The following is a 16,963-nucleotide window of genomic DNA, read 5'->3' on the forward strand; positions in this document are numbered from 1 at the left end:
GCTCCTATACGACGATATTATTGCCATCGAGAATGCGCTCGACAACAATTGTACGATATTCCGTTAACGTCATGTTCTTTTTCTTTTTTGTCATTGCTTGCGTGGAAAAAAATTATGTTAAACTAACGATTCTTATAAAAAAATTTACATTTAACGGCAGAATTGCTTCTAAAGAAATGTTGTCGGTGTCGAGTAATCCGTGAACTCTACTATATTAAATGACATGTATATATACCATGTGCGGTGCTACGATATTTTAGATATAGAGAATAACATTAAATATGTGTGCCTTAAAAGAACGTTAAAAAAGTAATAGGTTTTTTTTTATTATTATGTCATATAAGATAAATTATGTAATTTATAATATTGTAACTTTTTCGTAAGATATAACTTATATATAATTTAAATGACTTTAAATAATAGTAGGTAACGTGTTAATTTGTAAATAAATAAGATCGTTATCTTCATATGTAGATCCCAATAAAATCTGTATATCTTGTATAAATGTTACACCCCCCCCAGTCTTTTTAGTCTGCATCTCATCGTTCGTTCTCATCGATTGAAATTCAATATAAAAATTTGCGTGTAGTTAAAACACAATGGCGTATAAAATCACGTAATTTAAATTTTTTTACGGTAGAATTTCAACGTTTATCATCTGCGATTCGAATATGAGAATCCGATTGAATTTTATGTATGTGTGTATTTGTTGTCTTTTCTCAATGATTTTTGCGACGATGTTACGAAGTCACCGCAAAGTTTCCTCGTGCGATTTTGTTTGTCGTTCCGCGACGAGGAAGTTTCTCTCCCGTTATCAGTCGTTTGGCCACCATGTACGACGTAAACAAGTCTCGCCGGATCGTGCATAAATACAAACGTAAAACCGCGTAATGTGAGGACGATACCATTTCCCCGTCCCGGATGGAGAGAAGACAGTGGTTGGCGCGGTCGCGCGCCCCCCATCCACGCATACCGCGAGTGGAGACGAAGGTGGCAACGAGTCCCGCGGGGGCACTGAAGTTAACTGCCAGATCGATGTCCGACCCCAGCTCTCCGACCCCCTTCCCCCCCGGTCCTCTCCCTTTTGGTACCCAACCCTGAAACCAACCCCCGTCACACACAGCAGCGACGGGCTGTGGTCTGTCGAGACGAGTCGCGGGAATAACTTTGTACGGTTATGCGACGCCGATTCTCTCAGAGTCGAGATTTCTTCCCGACGGCGGGAGAAATCGCTCGCTTCCGTTCTGTAAACACGACCATCTCGAGCGTTTAAATGCTTGCTCGAATGAGATCGCAACGCCTTCGTGCCGAATAATAAAGTAACTACACGCGCACGAACGTTTGTACAAGTAAAGATAAACGAGACCGAGAATTGTTCGCGTTCGCAGAGAGACGCGTTTTTAAACGCTTAATTATTTCAGCGCCAAGTAAAAATTTAAAAGAATCGAGCATTTTTTTCATTACACCCACGGTCGTGGAAGATAATGAAATTTTTAAAAGATGAAGAATTTTTTGATTTGTTAAAAATGTCAAAAAAGTTGTGATATTTGATTTTTGTAAATTCTTCTTTTAATGTTTGTGACACACATAATTTTTAATCAAAATTTCACGTGTTATTTCGCAAACTTGACTATTAAAATAGTTTCGTTAACAAACATGGGACGCAAGGTCCCCGGATGAATCTCCGAATGATCACGGCCGACGGAATGAGAGATGAGCGCGGTCCGGGAATTAATGGACGGTGGTGCATAACCGTTTCTCTGTGTTCCAATTATTATTGCGGCGCAGATTATGTGCGAGGGTGCGGCAATTCGTTACCGTCGATATGTCAATGTTTTAGCGGGAAAATGTGGAGACTATGACGATGTGCTGTCGTCGGAGTTGATGATACTAAAGTATTGTGTAGAGAGACGGGATTTATTTCGTTCAAATAAAATAAAGAATGATATTAAAAGAAACGACCGTGACATCGGGATTTGACCGTGTCGCCGGTGTCTCTTCATTGTTATTCGTTTCAAAGGTTATTTGTCAAGACCGACGCAATAAAAAAGTCATCAATCGAACGTTTATGTTCACGCGTCTAGACAGAGATACATTGCTATGAATATACAAAATACGTTTATATATTCGATCGTACCTCTTACAACTCATCCTTATAATCTATTTTGACAAAAATACAGTTTTTTTTTATGCATTAGCTCGTCGTATACCATAATAATAATAATTGAGATACATTTTTTTACGTATCTCAATATACATGTTTTATGTTAATACATGTATTATGCATCAGCGTCGTGTATCGATTGGAAGATTCCCAGATTTCTTGGGCGCAATCAAGAGATGAAATTTATTCAGGCACACTGCGCCGACAAAGGCCGCCTCGTTGTTCATTCCACAACCAGGTAAATTAAAAATGAATATATCAATTTTGCGCGAGAATCCGCGCACTCTTGTTAACACAAGTGTATGTTAATATCTCACGCAAAATTTAATATGAAATTTAAGTTATTTCTCTCAATCAAAAGAAACATGTGACTACAGCAAGAAAACAAATTATAATTTGTATTCTGAGAAATATATTTATTACGTATTGTGTTTTCTGGTTTTTTTTTTTGCAGGTATTTATATTCTTAAAAATTTTCTTCATTTTATATCGAAAAACTCTGAATTCTCGACACACTTCTGTTACGGCAAGATATGTCCCGCGACATAGCGATGATCCTTTGCGGTATTGTTCGGAGATGAGAACGAACACAATAAAGAAACGAATATGGTACACGGGTGCATCAAAATTCGCAACACGGGTGTAAAAACATGAAGTTAAAGATAACGGAAAAAGGGGATGGAGGAAGAGATCGGCCAGTTTAGAGAGATCCGATATTATCTTGTGAAGACTTAAAAATTTTTTTTTTTTTAGAGGTTGAAACGCGTCTAGTCGGCACTGTGTGCATAATTGGAACCCAAAGGATGTAAACGTGGCATCTCTCGCTGGAGTATAACTCAAAATTCCGACTCGGAAAACATCTTTTTGTTCGATTTGCTTGAAGTCCGTAGCCCGGCACCGGTCGGAAACACCAAATAGATACTTTTATGAGGGGCTATAAACTCGCTGAATCTCGATTCTCGAGTATCGATGGTTCCAAAGGGACTAATCTGCAGATGAAAACTGTAATAAAACGCTCGACCTGTGTGTACGTTTGCACATCTTTACGCTTATGTTAAAGTAGCTCAGGTATTTCTCAGGTATTTCCTTAAACCTTTTTTTTTTTTTTTTTTTTGCGTGATTCCTAAAAAAAACCTTTTTTGAAATCCGCTACAAAAGAAATGTTTTATGTGCTTCTGGACATTGTATTTCGTTCACTTTTGCTGTGACACACTTTTGAATTTATTGTTAAAAACAATTTCACCTTAAAAAATTTTTAAGTAAAAAACTGTGAAAGTAACAAGAGTGAAAAGAGCCTTTACGTTTTATATTATATGATGCGTTTTATACCGCAAAACAATTGCATTAGTTTTCTCGTCGTAACACTTTTCGATTCTTTACAGTTTAATCAAGGAAAAACATTCATTTTTATTTTGTCAAAATTTTCGTCAACGTAAAGAGCTCGAGTGTGTAATATTTTCAAGATAGGTAATGATAACGTATGTATATTACCAGAGATTCAAACCACTGAAGCGAGAATCAAACCACCTTGGGCGAAGATTCGAATCACAACAGCGAAGATCGGAACAATTTTAGTGAAGTCTTGAACCCACAAAATCGATAGTCGGAACCACTTGAATAGAAGATCGAATCAGATTCTTCTGTAAAAAAATGTGACATTTATCTTTTACTAAACACAAAAAGAAAATTACCGAGTTAAAAAAAAAAGTAAACATAATTTAAAGAGTAATCTTTACGTTTTTAGTGAAAGATATAGATGTCACATGTTTTTTGCAATCGGTAATCGGTAAACAATTGTTCGATCATTGTAACAGCTGGAGAGCGACGGTAAGATGTCGTTTGTCACGTTCTATCACCTTGGTGACAATCGTCGTTATGGAAACTGCGGCAAAACAACATGACAATAGAGTTCGTGAAACTTGAGATTATGCTTGTGAGACAGTTTTTTCTTTGTACAAAAAAAAAAGACAAGCTTAGGTGAAAGACCTCACGCGTCTTATGTGTTACATGATATTAAAAAATCGCATAATATAAAATTAATAAAAACTAAAGCAATTAAATAATAACATACTAATTTTATACTAATTCAAAAAAATTCTAATAATATATAATTTAATAAATTCTAATAACATACTAATTTTATACCAATTTAAAAAAGTCAAGTGTATTTTTAAAAGTGTTTTTAAAAAGTTAGTGAAACATATATTTTAAGTTTTATACTAAATACTCGTGTAGAAACGAATTAACGTGCGACGCAGCAAAGCGAGCGTAATATATTTATTATCATTACATCGGAATATGTCGTCTTCCGATATGAACTTTTTTGTAAGCGGCTCGTCACAGAGTTCGCAAGACAAACCTGAGTTAGATTTTAGTCTTTATCATGCGTATCCAATTATCGACGACGATCGTGATACGAGCTCTGTGCTCACCAAAGGTAAGAGACATTCGCCGGTGTCGGGGAATAAAAATTTACTGGCCGAGGACGGACTGTACGTGTCCGAGAATCTTTTCACCGACAAACTGATCAAACCTTATTATCGATTGGACAACGTTAAGTCGCCGCTGCGTTACGAGTCGCGATCGCAGTTTCGCGGGAAACTCGTTGAAATCGCTGTTCGCAAAGTTCGCATTCACAACGAAGAAGAGGGGGAATCCCGCGAGAAAGAATCTCGATCGATGATCGAGATCGTCTCGGTATCGATTCTGTTCAAAACGAAACTGATATGCAAAGCAAACAGCCCGTTCAATCGAAAACTTCACAAGCTTCTGATCAGAGATCCGGAATGCCACAATCTTTCGATACAGGTGAACGCGCGACACGGCGAATCCAGCGTGTTGCCGTTGCCGTTGCCCCAACGGTGCGTGAGGGATCATCAGATCGACATTGACTTCGCGATCGGCGGCGAAAACTCAGACAGAATATACGCGGGAACCGCAACATGCACCATTTCCGTTTCGCCTCACGGCGTCGACCAGATAGACGATAGCAACAACAACGAACGTGTTTACAGACCGAGCAATGACCCAAATGATCCCCACAACAGCCTATTTTTATTGAGACCTCAAAAGTCACGGCAAGTCGTGCCAAGAAAAGACGTTACGTATTTCTCGCTTGAGGATCCGGACTTGCTTTTCAACACGGGCGTTAATGTTATTCCGCGCGCAAAATCCCGGCGGGAGTCCGTGTCGAAATCGCCTGACATTGTTGTGACGGAACAGCCGGTGTTCTCTTTATTGAACGTTTCCCTGAAGAACATATTTCAAGCGAACCGACCGCTCAGGCCTACGTCGGGCACTCGCAGACATCACGCCATAGGGAAGACCGTTCTCGCCGTTACGGTTCTACGAGGGATTGAAGTGCCCGTTAGGGAGGAGTCGGCATTGGTCTCGCCGTTGTTGGAGGTGCAATGGGGCGATGTTGTCCGCACGACGTCAGTGGCGGACGGTCCAGCGCCGGTTTGGCAGCAGACAATGCATTTCGAATTGCCTCGACAGAACGGCGAGCACAGCGTGAGATTTCGTCTGTACGATCAGCACCCGGTCTGGGGTCAGCAGTGGCTCGGCGAAGCGAGGATTCCGCTCGAGCGTCACAGAAATTATCAAGAGCTCGAACGATGGGTCGCTCTGTCGCCTCTGTTCAGTCCGGTGTTGCTTTTCGGATACGTGCAAGCGAGCCCCGGACAGTCGCACACCAGAATTTACGTTCTTGTGAGAATGGAGCAACCCGGAAACGCAAATTCCGTCGAGGCCGGCGCCATCGACACTCTGTCAAAAGGTATTCAACGTTGTCTGGCAATTCCCTACAAAATAATTGGCGTGGAAACTCCTGACGACGCCGCGCGGCTCGCTATGCTCCTGTCGTCGTTGCCCGTTCACTACGGTCCGGTAACGCCACGCCAGGCCTTGAATGTAAACAAAGTGGATCATTACGGAAGAGCAGCTTTGTTAGCGACGCTGCTGCAGGGCTTCAGCCTACAATCGTACGTACTGTTAGGTATGTCGGCGGCTTGACAGTTATGTGCAAACTAGATCTCTTTTGTGAAATATTTAACCCATAGCACACACTATATACAGAAAAAAATTTCGAAGATAAGAACCGAAAGTTTTTTTTTTTTAAGTTAAAGAACAAACTGTTGGTTTAACAGACCATAAATTTTGTCTACCGTTAGAAAAAAAGGTCAGACAATCGAGTCAGGGAAATAATCGTAAAAAGAATTCAATTTGAACCTTTTTTTTTTTTTTATGTAATGATGGAGATAAGACAGGTTTTTGTTCGGTTAAGTAGAACCGTTTGTCCCGGAACGTGCTCTCGTTTTATTCCAACAGTTACATTTTTATTTGTAAACAGGTTCCTCGCAGATAAGTAAGTGGACAGCGTTCGTTTTGAGTATCGAGGAAAACGACGTTGTCCTTTGGGATCCTGAAATCGGAGATTATTACAAATTAAGCGACAGTCGCTGCTCGCTGATGAGAGTGTCTCGCTTGATCAATCACCTCGGCGTTAGTATACACAAAGCGATTAATCCAAGTGATCACGAATCTTACTTACGTTTTTCTGTTTCTTTGATATCGCAATTATCTTCGCAATAATTACTTCCTCAATTTTAGATATGGGAGAACACGCAGAAGTCCGTTTTGCCTCACAATCTGAAGTACAACGTGACGCTCGGCAAAGATTGGCGACCGCTCGTGCCGATCGCCGCGTCGACCGCCAGTCGATCGGTCCAGACACTGGAGTTGACCAACAACGTCGAGGATGCAACCATCGGGAACGAGTCCGCAGAAATGGAACAATACTTGCGCGACAAGTTAGCCGGATGGCGCAGCGCTCTCGGTTTGACAACGATGTTCAATCGTCACGCCATCAGCGTTCTACGGGACTTTCTCTCTGGCATTCCGAGCGAAACGGGACGCTTCCAACTGGACAGAAAAGATCTGAAGCAACTGTATCGAGTTTATCACGTGCACGGCTTCCTTCTGAACCTGCGTCAGACCGCCCTCGATGAATTGGCGGACCAACTGGCGGCCACGAAGGTCAAGGATGTCACGGGACCTATTGAATTCGCTCTCGTTTGCCACGTGCAACGATACATCGGCAAGACGTGCTCCATATGGATGGCTCTGGCGATCTTACGGAGTCGTGGTTAATTCTTCGATTCGCGACGATGTTGTTTTTGCTGTGTAGAATTTTTTTTTTTTTATGAAGAAAGTGTGTCCTCGAAAGCAAATTGTTGTAAATTCTGTAAATATCGTGTAAATAATTGTTGTGGATTGATAAAAAAGAGATAAAACTTTGATATGTGGAATCACACACATGTATTTCATTCACTCGATATATCGAAAGCTATCTAATCGCTTTTTAACGCACACGTTGCATCTCTAGATATCACATCGCTTATCATTTATGTCACGAGAGATATTATGATGTTTAATCACATTTATTGTGTGTAGTACTTGCCATATGCGTGCTCAATTGCAATTTTCCTATTTTGCGCATGATATATTTTTTTTAAGTGTATATACACACACAAGTGTATTTTGTATATAATAAAAACATGCGTATATGTAATAAAAAATGTATACAGTAAAAAAAAAACTATTTAAAAATAAATGGCATAATATTTAATAACAAAAACCTAAAAAATAAAACGCGTAGATGTTGTAAAGGCTGAAGTTTCGTGAAAAATTTGATTGAAAGGTTTAAATAAAAACGTGTAAACTGTCAAGAATTAACATAATGCATTTTTTTTTCTTTTGAGCATTGCGCAGCAATGCCACATTTTTATAACAATTGCGTCATATCCGTTACAACATGATGATAATAATAAACACACTTTAACAATATATAATAATTACCTAGAACGAGAAATATATTAATTACGAGGAAAAACAAATGACTCGCGCAAATAATTGTGATTCTTCGTCGTAAGTTCGTAATGTATTTAAACTTTAGTTGCTGCTGTTTTGCAAATTTCGCGATAAAATACCAATCGTGTTTCGAATAAAAAAGCAAATACGTTGTTCTTACTCTCCGTACGATTCGTTCCGTTATTTTCGATTTGTTTCATTACTGAATCATATAATTCTCATTCTTCTGTGTATGTACATATCTAGATTAACTTGTATAGAAAAGTGTTCGTATCAAAATTTTCTAACTGATCGATACTTTGTTTTTTTTTTTTTTTTTTTGTTTTGTTTGGAAGCAAGTCTACGGATAATAATATATATGTATATAAACGTGTGTAAAATCACTTAACAAAAACGGACGAACCATCGCACTGGTCTCTTCATTTTGTGTAAATTAATTAAAAATTATTAATTAATTACGTTATATATAGTTTATATGTTTTTTGTGAATTATATATGTGTCTAAATATTAATTTATACAAAATCGTAGTTCTTTAATAACACGATAAAAATGTGCCTGCGAGACTCAACACAGAGCTGTATCGAACATACATTTCGTTATGAGAAGAACTCATGAATTGGCCCGTCGTATCGTAAATTTCAAGTAGTCGATATTTTTTTATAGTTTATATAACAAATCTATACTTCAGTTTTTTCTCACTTTGTAAAAGAGAAGTGAACGCAACATCCACTCAAATATTTTAATCAAATCAGTTCTTTAATTTTTATTCATTTATTTTCGTTATCAAATTTTTTTGTTTGCGGTTTTTTAATTATCTTATTCATTATATCTATCTATTCCTTTTCTCTTATCGCATTCTTCTAGATAATTTATGTTGTCGAGAACCGTTTTGTTTGCTTTATATATTTTTAATTTTGAAAATAATATGGTTTTTTTCTTGTGATAATATTTTCATATTTACTTGGGTCTCCTCTGTGTGTATGTGTGTTAACTCATCCCTGAGTCAGGCCACGAAATGTATAGAGTCAGCAGGCTCATTACGTCACTTCTAAACGCATCCGGTTCTAGACACTCTGCTCTCAGTATATATTTGTTAATATGTACAGTGTGCTGGAGTCTCCGCGTGTGTGATGCTCTCCGTGATTATATGTAGAGCGCAATGCAATATTATAATTCTTCTTTTCGAAAAAGAAGAAGAGAGTTCCTCTTTTTCTACGCGCGGGAGAGAGAGAGAGAGAAAAGCTTCTATACTTCTCTTATCATCGAAAGACATTAATGTGTCGGCGATACACATACAGTCGTTGAAGCCGATGAGAGGAGAATCGCGAATTGATTGACTTTGAAATCACATCGTTGAACTTCACCTCGCGAAAATCCGACAACAGGATTTTAACCGAAAGCGAAATCCGTCTTTATCCCTTTTCTTACGATAAACTACTTTATTTTTTTTTTAGCGCCGTCGTCGATCGCGACGCACCGATTGACGTTAACTGCGCGATTGCTAAAGTCCATGACTATTTTTATTTATTTATTTGTTTTTGTTTTTTTTTTTTTTGTTTTTGTTTCATGCATCGGCGAGCGCCATCGCTACTGAATCCTCGATGAGAGGACACTTCGGGAAGAGAGTCGTCTCACTGAGTCTTCTTGGATACCCCGTTCGTGTAACCGTTCGCGTGTCCGTTCGCGACGATTCCGTTGCTGATCGCGCTGTCCTGCTGCATCTTCATTTGCTTGGCCTTTAGCCTTTCCAGCTTTTTCTCCGCATACGCCTGTTTACCCTGCACAAACAGAGTGTTATGAATTAGTTATGAATCGGTAAACACACACGCGGTAATAACGCGCGCGACTTGCGCCATTAGCTGGCAAAATCTCGAAATATATATCCGACCTTAGCGATATAAGCTTTGGCGTAGAAGTTCCCGAACAGAACGATGAAAGAAAGCATGTAGATCACGAGAGCGTACTGCATCCAGAGCGGAAAGTCGCATCCCGATCGGATGCCGTTGATGCCCAGAATCAGAGCTGTCGTGAACTGGATCAGCTGTAGAATCGTCAGGTATTTTTTCCACCAAAGATACTTGGACACCGAGGGACCCAACGCAGCGAGCCCGTAGTACGAATACATTAGCACGTGGATGAAACTATTCACCATCGCTGGCAGGAAAGCTGCAACCATGTATGTAAGTGTTGAGTCATTAAGTATGAAACTTGACACGTATATTCATATATTTATATTTAATGACTCAGTATTAAAAAAAAAAAAAAAAAAACATTATAATATAACAAGCTAATTTCTCAAAAAGAAGAAAGTCGCGCCACTTACTAGATCCACTCGGCACCCATTTGATACCGATCCACCACAATGAGAACATGGTGGAGTGATGGTAGACGTGAAGGAAGCTCAACTGATTGTCCTTCTTTCGTAAAATGAAGAAGAACGTGTCGCAGAATTCTAGAAGTTTGCTAAAGTAGTACCACCAAACCGCGTGAGCGATCTGGATGAAGAAAAAAAAATGAAAGTTCGAACCGGGGGGGGGAGAGTCCGTTTGTTGTTGTTTGCAAAAATTACCGCTGTGTGTGACTATTTGCATTAATTAAGTTACAAAGAAAAAAATACTATTTTTGTATCTACTCCGTTTTTTTTTTTTTTCAACTGTCGCTAAAATGGAAAAGAGAAACTTATTGGATTGTGTGTTTTTTTTTTTTTATTATTCTGAGTTTTCTCACCTGAAGTTCATCAGGGCGGGTAATGTGTCTTATTGGCTGGCACACGTAACTATACCGTAACCTTGTGGAAGCTACGAACAACTATACGAGAGAAAAAACAAAAGTTTCTAATACGAAAATTTTAGTTTTTCGAGAAGAAGATAAATTTAACAACATCACGTAAATGTCACGTCAACATCAGCGACGTTTTTCCGCGGTAAAAAATATACTCACTTGAATGGCAATGTAACCATTTAAACAGGCCATGGCGAGGTTATAAGGTACTAACGCCCATGTTAATTTGAAAGCTTTCCGATTTCTCATGATCTTTGGACCTGCCCAAACAATGAGAAGATACAGCAGCGTGTATATTAAGGTCGGTTTCGGTGAGTCCACAAGTAACCATCCTCTCGATCTTTCGTCTAGAAAACCGTCCAAGAGTTACGTTAAGTAAGAATTTGGCCCTTGTAAAAAAATATTTCAACATAATTAAATTAATTCTTTTTTTTATTTACGAAAGTTGTTAAAATTATTATTATTACATTACCAAAAAAAAATCAATTTACATAAAATTCACTAAATACACTTGAATGCTATAATATACGGGATAAAAAACAGATTGTTCATAAATTAATAACAAATGTTTAATACCGGCAAGAGACAGCGTCCAGAGGTAGTAGTCGTATGCGTCGTTGATAAATTGTGTAGTCGAATTAATAAAGCCCGCCATCTCGTCTGCATGAAAACAATTGATTTCAAATTAATTCATTTTGATTTAATTTTAAGCGCAATAATTGTTCGAAGCGACATCAATTCAACGACAAATATTATTCTAACAAGAAAACTCTGTAAAATTGCTTCTTACGTAAAAAATATCTCGATAAGCTTCACCGACGTTGCAATTTTTGACTGACGCGGCAAATCTTTGAAAATTACACCGTGTAATTTCGTCACGTCATTTTTGCAAATTATATTTTTCTAAACTTTTTTAGCTTCGATTGCACAAAATCTGCAATTCGTAAAAAAGTTTGCGCCGCAGATTTCTCGTGAAATACGAACGTTGAGAGATGACAATATATATATGTATATATATATATATAAATTGTTATATATATATTTATATATGTATATATATATATGTTTACGGTGTGCGAAATCTTTCTCTGTTAAACGAAACGCGCTATACGTTTATTTATCAGCTCGCAATTAGTTCGTTAATAGCCATTTCTTCGATGCACATTACGCGGTCATTCACTCGCGTTGTCCGTATCATAGAACATAACTTTCACGCTCCCCGAAGAAACCATTATACCGCTATCTCCCGAAGTTGTTATAAACATGTCTCTCGACGAACACCTTTTTCCCTTCTAACTTGTTGTAAAGCCGACCATCCATCAATAAACGTATCCTTTGAGGAAAGTTACTTTCTTTGAGCGAGCACAGCTTTGCGCCGAACTTGTCGCAAACTCGGTGATATATGCGGCGCACTATACTTTAAACTAAAAGAGATAAACAAAAAAAAAACACGAAGAATTTGATTTCTTGATTGTTCAGACCTTAACCTTTGCACGCGCGTGAGAGAGTTACAACGTCTCAACAAGTCAAAGAAAAAGTGTTTTCACCTGAGAAGACATTTGAATCTGTGTCGCGCGGAATGACGAACTGAAATATTGTTTCAATTCTCAATCGACACGATTAGAGCCGATTTGACGGAACGCTATTGATCATTTCCGCGAGATCTGCGTCTTATAGCGCCTTTATTACCACCGTCGACAATGTATTGCGCTTGCGAAATGTAACGTGTCATTGTAATCGCGAATGTCATTGTATGCGCTCGCGAGGTGTGTAATGTATCGCGTGTAATGTATCGTAACTTATCAGACATTCGTTGACACACATGCGCGAATGCTTAAGCATGCATTCCGCAGAAACCTCCTTCAGAATCGCGAGATAGATAATAGAACGACTAGATGTGCGATACGGTATGATGATAATTTACGATAGGATAGACGTGTACATTAGCGCGCCGCGCGTATATATATCGCGATGATATTAATTTCTGCACAACACGCGTGTACGCGCGGATCGAAGAGAAAGCTGAGCTCTACGCACTTTTTGTGATGGCTGACATTGCAGCTGCAATTTTCGCGACCGTTACCCGTTAATACGTTAATACGACATTGTGACATTAAATCCCTGAATTAATTGAATACAATAAATTCATTCACGAGCAGCCGGAGAGTTTCTCTCAAGTTCTTCTGGCAAACTTAAAATACTCCCGTGTGAAAATCTATTTAAATGATCGCAATGGCGCAAATCGATAGCAAAAGAATTCTTTAAAGATATATTTTATGCCAAACAAAAAAAAATCGATGCTCGCTGAGAGAGAAAAAATTTGCATTTTTTGCATAGCGTAGTGTTACAAAGTATTGAAATTGTCCGAATGTATTTATTCTGATGTCTTTCGCGCGATTCGATTCAGCGAATTGTAACGCGGATGGAATTTGCAGTAAAGTCACTTTTGTTTCGTATAAAATATCAATTATCACCGCGATCATTAAACCGTACACAAGCGTGTGAGCAGAGAGAGAAATAAAATCTGAGAGAAATCTTCGAAATCTTCGAAATCTTTTTCATTGAACTCTTCATCAATCACAGTATGTGTAGCTTGTAATGAAAGCAACGACCGGCATACAGGCGATGCAATCGAAGCGAAAGTTAAGCTCGTGATGCACTTTGTGCAAATCTTCGTACAAATAATTTATCAAATCTGTGAATAGCTTATACTAACATAGAAAAAGAACTAGAACTTTTTTTTTGTAATCTTCTTGAAGCAACGATAGTAATTTCATAAGTACACGAATTATTCGTATCACCTGATCTCTTATATTCTTTTTTTTTTTCAGATTTCAAAGGTGTTTACGCGCTCTTTCATTTTTAGAGTCTAGACATAATAGTTTAATTAACATTCCACGACTTTGTTTTATTTATTTAGATTTTTAACACTAATTGACCATTGTTTTTATTTTGTACAAAAAAAATTAAGATACCAATATCGCTAATAGCATTTTTTTAAATTATTAACGAGTAAAATTTGCTAACAATTGCACTTTAAGTAAGTGAAACGACAATGTGCATTTTTGATGATGCAAAACATTCAGTCTAATAAATCGCTATATCAGAATTATTTTTCACTATTCCAGCCAGAAATAAATAAACCTGATTGAATTATCAATGATCTTTTCTCGATTAAAATAGAGAGAGAAAAAAAATTTTTTTTATTACTGAAATAATGGTTTTGTTGCTTTGCAATAGAACGACTGACTTCACGAAAACTTCGATCTTTTTCTTTCGTTCAATTTTGTTCACCGCGTTTGCACCATTATGTATTACTTAAGAAGATTCACGTCAGAAAATTTTGTCCATTTTGTCACGAAGTACAACAATTTTTTTCTCGCGAAAGGAAGAAGTTTCCTTACCTTGACCACACAATTCTCTAAATCAAAAAGTAGTATCTTGGTATCAACACGAGAGTTCGAATCCTTGCTCTCTTCGTGCGTTTGGCAGGAAAATGCCAGAGCGAAGTGACGAAAAAATCGTTCCGAGATGGTGGTGTTTCGAGGGAAGAAAAAAAAATACAAGTACAACCGCACCCACGTAACTTTGCTTTTGTTTTAAAATAACATGGCCTGTGCACGAGCGCGTGCGCTTCAAGAGGATGACACCGCGCGAGGTGTCCGCCGAAAAGCGTTCTTCTTTTAACTTCTTTAACGAAAAAGCGAGGACCGTGGCACGTCGTGGTCGCTTGATAAAGTGGCAGCGCCGTTTGCCAGCTTAGCCGGTCCGCTTTATAACTTTGGTGCGGATATTCGCCGCCACCGTTGTGGTGTTTGGAGGTGGTCGATCCGATGTTAGTCGTCGGAGGTGGAATTACCTCTAGTCGTGGATACACGTAGGAACATGAACGTAAACGAGGCCAAAACCACGATTGCGTGGTGGGAATCGATCGTGGGGATAGATCGTCCGCGGGAGATCGGTCAAGGCGAGACACGTGCGCGCTAGGTAGGATCGAGACGAGATCCTCGGTTTGAGATTGAGGTATCCCACCCTTTTTTGTCTGCACAGCGGCCACCCCCTCTTTCGCCTCGGTCTTGTGATGTGGAATTCCACGAAAGCGGAGATAACGCGATGCACGGAATATTCCTCTATTTTTGATCCTTATTTCCGCCCGAACCGATCGATGAACTTTGATCATATCGCGCGTTTATAATGAAACAAACATAATCCAAATAACGCGAAGAGAAACGAGAGAGACTTAATATTTTATGCAAATTTACACTTCCTGTTTGCATTTCCCAAGCCTATTTGTTTTGCACTTTTTTAAGTAAAGCGTGATTTGAATAAATTGCGATGTTGATATGACGACGTACGATTATCAATTGTACAGTATTTTTTTTTTTATGTTAATTATTTTTTTGATTCACTTTGCATCAAAGAGACGATTACTCAATATATTTCGATATACACTATATTCAATCGATTATTTATTTTAATCATTTTTTTTTTATCAACCGGGTAAAGAGCGCAATGTCATAAACTATTTTGTTATATACAAATCAAGTTTATAATTATTTAACAATTAACGACCGAATTACGAGCGACTGACAATTAAATTGCAGAAGATAACAGATATCATTTATTTTACGAAAATAAAAATATTTATAAAAATAAAAATATAAATATTTCATTAGCAAAATAATCTCTCAAAAGAGATACACATGTGGAGGCATAAACTCTCATGTACAGAATTTATCCCGCTATACGTATATACATAGGTACGTGCTGCACCACATCATCCGACGTAGCCTCGTTTTCAAAGCGAGAGTCGCGCGGCATCTCCGCATTCACTATGCGATCTTCACATTTATACGACGTACACGCGCTCCTGTGATTCTCGCGTTTAGAAAAGTGGGCTCCGAAGCAAATTTTTTTTTTTAACAGACGTTTCTTCTAAAAAACCAACTTAATTAAAAATTTTACAAATAGTATACACGACGAAATATAAAAGAATAAAATAAATATTTATCAACGCCGCTACTAAATAAAAACAATCTCTCGCATTTTTAATTTTTTCAAAATTTATTATGTAAAGCGCGTACTCGACCGAAATTCTTTCCAGACGCCCTTGCTTGAAAAGGAACTGGTTTTTTTCTTCAATTAATTCCTCAGACAAACAGGTGACGCGAAAACACAAATGATGATTAAGGAGAAAGCGATGAAGACATGCACAAAACCTACAGGTATGTTTATATCTTTACACATAAAGTTGCACCACACAACAATAATTTCTCGATTGTTATCTCTCTCTCTCTTTCTCTCTTCTTCTTCTTCTTTCTCTCTAATATTTTAATAATAAAAAGTATAACTTTACGTGCAGAGACATTAAACAAAGTCCCCTCTGGCAATTCGTAAGTCAATGAATTAAAACGGGTCAACAGATCGCCGGAATCGCCGTGTAGCACGGTTCCAAAATCTAAATAACTTTATTCATACTAGTCGCTTTTATATCGGTCTTCTGTTTACCTTTCACCTAAACTCACAATCTTTCGTACTTACACGATTCCACGCTTTGCACATCTGTTCACAGATTTCTCCCCGATTTGCCTCCGGTAAAAACCGTTTCACGCAGGAAACACATCCGTTCCGTCGTTGATAATCGATTTGCCATCAGGCAGCAGAAAAAGAGAGTGAGAGAGAGAGATAATTGAAAGTAAAATTATAATTCACACTCGAAGATTTTATTTACTGACATTAACTTGTTAATCTCGGGTCCACGAAATTTTGATCCACAAAAAATTAAGCTGATTAAGAAAGAGAGAGAGAAACAGGGAAAAAGACAGAGATAGAGAGAAGTTGCGTAACAAGTGCCACGGGAACAAACGATGAGACAAGCGCACGTAAAAAAAAAAAAGATCGAAAGCAAACAAATTTTGTGTCATGTTCCGTACGTGCGTTGACGTTTCGCTTTTTTTGACGCGAAGTGTCGTAAATTTTAGCAAGACTACTAATGTTTCTGTTGCTTTTTTTTCGATTCTCCCTCATATGAGAAAAAATTCGCACTTTCGCAATGCGAAATTCTCATATAAGAAAGAATTCGCAATTTCGCAATGCGAACTCATATGATTGAAAATTCGCGATCCCCAAAAAATTCGCGATCTCCT

At 38.2% G+C, this 16,963-nt stretch overlaps 2 protein-coding genes across 3 annotated transcripts; one reads left to right on the plus strand and one right to left on the minus strand.

The window, feature by feature from the left end:
- Window positions 1–4,445: 4,445 nt before the first annotated feature.
- Window positions 4,446–7,723, plus strand: LOC109861825. Its single transcript, XM_020441637.1, has 3 exons — window positions 4,446–6,161; window positions 6,516–6,667; window positions 6,776–7,723. The coding sequence occupies exons 1-3, from the start codon at window positions 4,463–4,465 to the stop codon at window positions 7,313–7,315; spliced, it is 2,391 nt and encodes a 796-aa protein (XP_020297226.1). The 5' UTR covers window positions 4,446–4,462; the 3' UTR covers window positions 7,316–7,723.
- Window positions 7,724–8,337: 614 nt separating this feature from the next.
- Window positions 8,338–14,736, minus strand: LOC109861827 (elongation of very long chain fatty acids protein 4-like). 2 transcript variants are annotated; one of them, XM_020441646.1, is made up of 7 exons: window positions 14,222–14,736; window positions 11,394–11,477; window positions 10,977–11,164; window positions 10,764–10,844; window positions 10,360–10,531; window positions 9,925–10,202; window positions 8,338–9,814 (listed from the first exon to the last, which is right to left on the minus strand). In XM_020441646.1, the coding sequence occupies exons 2-7, from the start codon at window positions 11,470–11,472 to the stop codon at window positions 9,668–9,670; spliced, it is 945 nt and encodes a 314-aa protein (XP_020297235.1). In that variant the 5' UTR covers window positions 11,473–11,477; window positions 14,222–14,736; the 3' UTR covers window positions 8,338–9,667. The 2 variants fall into 2 exon arrangements, with proteins under 2 accessions (XP_020297235.1, XP_020297236.1); XM_020441647.1 differs by lacking the exon at window positions 14,222–14,736 and adding an exon at window positions 11,608–11,730.
- Between the last annotated feature and the right edge of the window lie 2,227 nt (window positions 14,737–16,963).

This window comes from Pseudomyrmex gracilis, unplaced genomic scaffold, assembly GCF_002006095.1.
Source record: "Pseudomyrmex gracilis isolate BER0280 unplaced genomic scaffold, ASM200609v1 scaffold_1065, whole genome shotgun sequence".
NCBI lineage: Eukaryota > Metazoa > Arthropoda > Insecta > Hymenoptera > Formicidae > Pseudomyrmex > Pseudomyrmex gracilis.